Source organism: Sander lucioperca, chromosome 20 (assembly GCF_008315115.2).
Source record: "Sander lucioperca isolate FBNREF2018 chromosome 20, SLUC_FBN_1.2, whole genome shotgun sequence".
NCBI lineage: Eukaryota > Metazoa > Chordata > Actinopteri > Perciformes > Percidae > Sander > Sander lucioperca.
The window spans coordinates 20,294,151-20,301,650 of NC_050192.1; the positions used below are offsets into that span (position 1 = coordinate 20,294,151).

At 42.1% G+C, this 7,500-nt stretch overlaps 1 protein-coding gene across 9 annotated transcripts in view; it reads right to left on the reverse strand.

Moving 5' to 3' along the window:
- LOC116058439 (filamin-C-like) overlaps nucleotides 1-7,500 on the reverse strand; it is a 75,526-nt gene that overhangs the window by 7,619 nt on the left and 60,407 nt on the right. For 7 of the 9 annotated variants that reach the window (XM_035995886.1, XM_035995883.1, XM_035995882.1 and 4 more), the window contains 8 exons: nucleotides 6,873-6,956; nucleotides 5,074-5,170; nucleotides 4,465-4,605; nucleotides 3,903-4,031; nucleotides 2,991-3,164; nucleotides 2,223-2,384; nucleotides 1,472-1,675; nucleotides 1,185-1,337 (listed from right to left, as the gene is read on the reverse strand). In XM_035995886.1, the coding sequence (XP_035851779.1) occupies nucleotides 1,185-1,337; nucleotides 1,472-1,675; nucleotides 2,223-2,384; nucleotides 2,991-3,164; nucleotides 3,903-4,031; nucleotides 4,465-4,605; nucleotides 5,074-5,170; nucleotides 6,873-6,956 (1,144 nt within the window). The remainder of the gene's footprint in view (nucleotides 1-1,184; nucleotides 1,338-1,471; nucleotides 1,676-2,222; nucleotides 2,385-2,990; nucleotides 3,165-3,902; nucleotides 4,032-4,464; nucleotides 4,606-5,073; nucleotides 5,171-6,872; nucleotides 6,957-7,500) is intronic. The other 2 variants (XM_035995885.1, XM_035995889.1) reach the window with 1 other exon arrangement.

Here is a 7,500-nt window from a genome sequence, read left to right on the forward strand (position 1 = left end):
ACAAGGATCAATCTGACACGAAGAGTTCGGTTAAGCAAAGTTTACTGAGTCCAGCATTTAATATAAAAAAATAAGCATAAGAGTTACAACACACCTGTGGATTCACTAACAGAGACTAAGTTTCCCTAACTGCAGACAAAGTATACGGAGTTCAAGTCAGCAAAGTCTATGTCAGTCATTCCCAAACTGTGGTCCGCAGACCACTAGTGGTCCGTGAGGGTACTGCAGGTGGTCCGTGGAAAAGCTAACTAAAATATAAAATAATAGTTTTTTAACCTTCATTTTACCAGGAAATTATCATAAAAATTAAGAATATGTATATTGATATAAAATTTTAATTTAAATTAAATTGTCATGTTATTGTGTGATTACTAAAATAGGCTAGTGGTGCTTGGCCGTGACATTCAAGTCCAAACTCTGAAGATTAATAATCCCCTGAAATCGCCAAAGGTTTTTAAATTTTGACTACATCCAAGTGTTCTTATTACTGTATAGATTTAATACTCCATTGCTACGGAAATAAGCCTGTTGTTCAAATGAACCTGACTATGCCTCGGGCGCTTGAGTAAATCAATAAATTAAATATGTGGCAGTCGTTGTGTGCAGTAAACACTATTATGTGTATTATGAGGTGGTCCGTGAAAATTCTTGATTACAAATAGTGGTCCACACACACAAAAAGTTTGAAAACCCCAGGTCTATGTCAGATTATGAACCCTGTCTAACCATCTCCCCTAATCTTTTATATCTTGCGTCCCCCTCCTGTCTCCGGGCAGATTCTCCAGCTCACACACACACACACACACACACACACACACACACACACACACACACACACACACACACACACGAGCCACTCCTCCCGTTCCACTTCACCAACTGGTAAAGAAAAACACAGACTCATATTCCTGAACTATAAAGTAATCAAAGCTTAAGCTAACTATCTGTGTGTCCTGAGTCTATACATTATTGGGAATACAACTTTAATACTGACAATAACACATCCACTAGATTATAGAAATATTTCTACAATGTACACATGTTCCACCAAAACAAGTTCCTTCCCGAGACTATTATGCAGAGGCATCGTGGCTGAATGCCATTAAATAAATAATTAGCCAGACCTTCCTCCGCAGCGCCGTGGAGGAAGGTCTGGCTATGCGAGACTATAGTGCAGGACGTACCTGGGACGTGTTGGTCAGCGAACTTGATGTTGATGATGTAGTTTCCCGGTTCGGTTGGACAGAACGTGACTTTACACGTCCCGTCCTCCACGTCCTCACAGTTAATGTCCACTTTACTGGGACCCTCGATGGACAGACCCAGACCGCCGTAACCTGACGGAGAGGTGGAGAGGGGGGCCTGTTAGACTGTATAAACTAACTAAACTAACTTCCTGTCTGGATAATATTTGGGAGGGTAGACACACACACACACACACACACACACACACACACACATATATTATTACCTGCGTTCCGGGTGTCAACGATGAACTCAGCCACCTCAAAGGTGTGTCCCTCCACCAATCCCTGGCCGTAGACTTTCACCTTGCTGGCATCTCCAATCTCTGATTGGCCGACCATGATCTTAAAGGGGCTGTTGGTCACGTGTTTCCCGCTCTTCTTCACGCTCACCACGTGCTCGCCGACTTCCTTCGGCGTGAACGAGATCCCTGCAGAACCACACGGACAACTTCAGGAACGGGACGGACAAAACTCATGAAAAAAAAAAAAATAATAATACAATTTGAAAAATATTAAAATTAAAATTAAAAAAGAAAGAAAGAAAAAAACAAAGTAAAAAACATAAAATAGAATAAATAAAAAAAAAAATGAAAAAACAATGAAACAAATGTAATTAATAAATAAATAAAAATTAAAATGAATTAAAAAAGAAAATAAACAATGAAACAAATTTAAAAAAAACAATCAAGACAATTAAATAAACATAATAAAATAAATATAATAAAATACAGAAATAAGGTCATTAAATATAAGTAAATATATGTATTAATATATAACTCAAAAACTAAAATAAATTAATAAAAAAATAATAAACTAAAAATAAAACATCTATTGTGCAATAAACTTTAATTGATGCCACATTTCATGTTAGCAAAGTTAGCGTCTTATAGCTAGCTCTTAGCTAACGTTAGTTTGAGCTCTAGCCGAACCGAGAACGTTAACGTAGTCTTTGTGTCGTGATGAACTCAAACGCACCGATGTGTCTGTTGGGCAGCCTCTTCAGCACACACGGCTCCTCGTGTCCCGACGGCGCTCTGATGCTCGCCGTCAGGCTGCTCAGGTCCGTCTCCGTGATCTTTAAGGAAACGTCTGTCGCCGTGCCGACGTTAAGCTGAGACGTCCTCATGGAGTCATCACCTGGAGATCAACCAATCAGAACAGACTATAAAATTACATAATGTCAAACTATTAAAAGAGTAAGATCCTTCTAGTTTAACATGAAACAGACCCAAAATCACCATCACCAAACCCACCAGACTCCATGTAAATAATCAGGACTTTTATCGTGTATAGAGCCAGCATATTTCCACCAGACTCCATGTAAATAATCAGGACTTTTAGCGTGTATAGAGCCAGCATATTTCCACCAGACTCCATGTAAATAATCAGGACTTTTAGCGTGTATAGAGCCAGCATATTTATTTACATGTAAATGGGTGAATTAAGGGTTTATTTCAACCAAACCAGAGTGGTGATTGTTGGAACAGTGGAAAGATGAACCAAGATGGCTTTTGATAGTTTTATTTAGTTTCTGTTTACTTTGAATGAAGTGTGTTTTACGATGATAAAAGTCCTGATTATTTACATGGAGTCTGGTGAGTTTGGTGATGGTGATTTCGGGACTGTTTCATGTTAAACTAAAAGGATCTTCCTCTTTAACTAAAAGGTCTATCTCTGTAGGGATCCATCCCATAATGTTGTCAGACACTTAGAATAATAATCTGTGCAGAAGCATTTTGGTACCGGTGATCTTGGCGGTGAAGGGGCTGCCGGGGATGTGTTTGTCATCGAACTTGACGATGATGTTGTAGTCTCCGGGGACGGTGGGCAGGTAGGACACGGTGCACGTCCCGTCTTTGTTGTCTTTGCAGCTGATCTCGGCTTTAGACGGCCCTTCCACCGCCAGAGACAGTCCGCCTGCAGACAGAGAAACACACAAAGGACTTTACGCTTTTGTCAAAGTTTTTCTTGCTTTTCTTTCAATGTTTTGCCAGATTCAGGGTTTTCAACATTGTCCCGACGTTTTTGTGGATGTTTATATCTTTTTTGTGGTTGCAGCTGATCTTGGCTTTAGACGGACCTTCGTCCGCCTGCAGAGAGAGAAACACATATAGGGCCCTATCCTGCCCCTGGCGCAGCACGGCGCAAAGGCCGACGCAAGTGTTTTTCCTAGTTTAAGACCAGCGCCCACGTCGTTTAAATAGCAAATGCACCTGCATCTGTGGCCTATGGGCGTGCTAGTCTTACAGGGAGGTGCGTTCAGGTGCATTCTGGGCGTGCTGGTCTTACAGGGAGGTGTGTTCAGGTGCATTCTGGGCGTGCTGGTCTTACAGGGAGGTGTTCAGGTGCATTCTGGGAGTATTGCTATCTTGAGGCAGCGGGAAGTGATCGCGCCACTGACCAACAAAAACCTGGTCTAAAGTCAATAACTGAGCATTTCATTGTTATTTTAACAGCAAAAAATACGCACGGACCCTTTTTTCTGCGTCAAACCATCAAAAGTAGATTTGGACACAGCCTAAACACACCTGCGCCAGGTGCTTCACGCCGTGCACTTAGATCGATAAAATAGGGCCCGAAGGCCGTCGGCTGTCTCTATCTTTTCTGCAGTGCTCCCTAACAAAGCAACACTCGGAGTAGTGCCGGTGTCGGTACCTTCTCCGGCGTCTTTAGTGACGATGGTGAAGGCGGCCGGTGTGTTCATCGTGCCGTGAGTCAGACCAGGGCCAAACGCCGTCACATGACCGCTGTTAACGGCGTCCACGTAGAACTGCAGCGGACTTCCTGCAACACAGAAAACACTCCAGTTAGAATATAAAACTACATAAAATAGGCCTATAATATAATGAATAAATACATATTTAAAATTAATAAATAAATACAATATAGAAAAAAACTGTATGTATGTAAAAATAAAATAAACAAAATAAAAAATAATTAATAACAAATTTAAAATAAAACAAACAAAAGATAAGCAGGACAGAGTGAAGTAAATGTGTGTTTGGTACCTGGGAAGCAGAGTGAAGTAGGTGTGTGTTTGGACCTGGGAAACAGAGTGAAGTAGGTGTGTGTTTGGTACCTGGGAAGCAGAGTGAAGTTGGTGTGTGTTTGGTACCTGGGAAACAGGTTGGTGTGTGTTTGGTACCTGGGAAGCAGAGTGAAGTAGGTGTGTGTTTGGTACCTGGGAAGCAGAGTGAAGTAGGTGTGTGTTTGGTACCTGGGATGTGGTTCCCGTCGTACTTGATGTCCATCTCGTGCAGGCCTCGCTCTGTTGGCGAGTACTTCACCGTGACGGTGCCGTCCTTGTTGTCGGTGATGTGAGGGCCGGCGGTTCGGCCAGACGGCATCCGCACTTCACCTGGAGAACCAAACACAAACTACAGATCACCATGGAAACAAGGTAAGAACGTAAACAAGTCAGGGAGAACAGGATGAAAAAAAAGGACCAAAACGCTGAGCTCCGAATGTTTACGTCTGGCTAGATACACACACACACACACACACACACACACACACACACACACACGTGCACGCACGCACACACACACACACGGAGACACACACGTGCACGCACGCACACACACACACACACACACACACGGAGACACACACGTGCACGCACGCACACACACACACACACACACACAAACAGAGACACACACGGAGACACGCATACACATGCACGCACTCACACACACACACACACACACACACACACACACACAAAGACAGAGACACACACACACACACACACACACACACACACACACACACACACACACCTACAGACATGACTTTATATAAAGTAGCCCCTCCCTCCTCTCACCTGTGATCTGTCCTTTCTGGACGGTGAAGGGAATGACCAGACTGAACGGCCGCAGCACGGCCTCCGTCCCGTCCACGCTCACCGGATCATCGGTGGCCTAAACCGGAGCCAGAGGGGGGGGGGGCAGTTAGTGTCGCCCCACTGAACTCTGGGATATCGCCCAGAGAAAGGGGGGGGGAGGCTGAGAGAAGATTCAGACTGGTCTGAAACCAGTTACTCTAAGCTGAGCTGGGACACAAACTGATATTTTATGGTAAACCATTAAAATAATGAAATTTAAAATTTTTAAATTAAATTTTTTTTTTTTTAAATTACAAAAAAAATTAAAAAATTACAGAAAAAATTCAAATTAAAAACTAACTAAAATAAAAATAAAATAGACAGTAATAGACAATCAGACTAAATTTATAAAAATTAAAGTAAACTGAAAAAAAAATGTAAAATGATCAATAAATCTAAAGTGAAAATCTGCCCAGAAGAGAACAAAGCAGCTTGAAAGTAAAACATGAGACCAGTTCCCTTTAGAGACTGAAGAGGAAGTAGAAACTGTCCCGCTGATCTGAGATCTGCTGTTAGTTTATAGATTCATGCAGAGCAAACATGCAGAAATCCATGCTGAATCTGGGTTGTTATTGATCAGCTGCAGACTGAACAGAGGAAGGTTTGGAGCAAACGTTTCTGCAGAGAGACAGCAGATAAATATAGAAATATATTATATAGTATAAGCTATATATTATATAATATAAGCTATATATAATATAAGCTATATATTAGGGCTGTCAAAACGAGTTAACACAATTATTTTGTGTCCGGTAGTGAACGGGGAGAGACTAGTAATGTTTAGATCCTGTTTGAAATTAAACATGAATTACACAGATGATGTTTGTCATTTTAAAAGATAATTATGGAAGTGAAGTAAGTCTCAGTTTGTCGTAGTTTAGGGATTTTTTTGGGTACTTTTTTGTAGTTTTTTCCAACATTTTCGTTGCATTTTTTGGATGTTGTTGTTTCTTTCTTATCATCTTTAACTTTTAGCATTTGTTGCAGGGCGGCGCTGTTTATATACCTTTATATACCTTTACACATCTGTCTTAGTCACTGCTACATGACTCTGTCGTCAAACTGCGTCTCAGTAGCTGTGCATTGCTTTGGTTGTTGTTTACAAACCAAGCAGCCGAGAGTTTGAAGGTGACCACGTAACGCTGAACGTGACGGAGCTCCATTTTTTCCCTAAAGTTAAAATAACTTTCTGTTTCCTTTTCTTCTCTAACAGGACATGAACCGTCGGTCTACTGGGGGAAAGTCCTGCGTTTGTTAGACCCATCCACCCCCAACCTGCCTCCTTACCAGGATGCAAAATTATGAATCCCACTATGGCTACGCCAAGACCCATTTGCGTGGCCATAGTGGTCGATTGGTTGGGGTTAGGCAATCAACCTCAAATGGTTATGGTTAGGATAGCCGATTGGTCAGGGGATAGGACCTGTACAAATGGGGTCACGCTACCAGGACATTTAGGGCTCCTATACTTCCTCACCTTACTTCCTGCTTTGCTCCCGTCAGAACTACTACGGCCACTAGAGGGCGCTCTCACTAGAAACCTGAATATAGGTCAGAATGATGCTGGAACTAACACTTTATGTAATGTCACATTACTTGTTGTTTTTGAGGGGAGGAACATCTCAATTAATTTGCGATTATTTGATAAACTGGACAATCATGCGGTTAATCGTGATTACATATTTTCATCGATTGACAGCCCTAGTATAAAGATAAATATATGTAATAACAGTTTATACCCATTGGGGGGAGAAGCCCACATAGGGCTGCTGTAACTGCAGCGTGTCACTGGGCTCCTCTACTATGGGGACGGTATCACTCACCTGACAGGGAACAAGGGACAAGCTTTAGGGAACACACACGCATGCATGCACACACACACACACACACACACACACACACACACACACACACGCGCGCGCGCAAAAACACGCACACTCATTCAGAGACACACACACGCACATGCACACACACGCAAAAACACACACACACACACACACACACACACACGTGTCCACAGTGTTTTAACTTTTACATATTCTTGTTTAAATGTGAGCTGGATCTTCTTCTGTTTGACTGTAGAAGTAGTGACGGAGCATCGGTGGATACGAGCGACATGGCTGCAATGGCGCTGTGCTAAGCTAAACGCTAAAGAGGAGAAGTTCCCGATTTTAAACTGTTGAAAAAAGCGACATAACTTCGGAAATAAGCATCAAAATAAGCGAAAAGCGTTTTGCCGTGTGTGTGTCTCAGCGTGTCAGCGTGGGTGTTTGTCCTCTGTTGGGCAAAACGATGAAAAAGTGACAAAAACGTTGATAAAAAACTAAAAAACACCAAAAACGTCAATAAAGAAACAAAGCGTCCAAA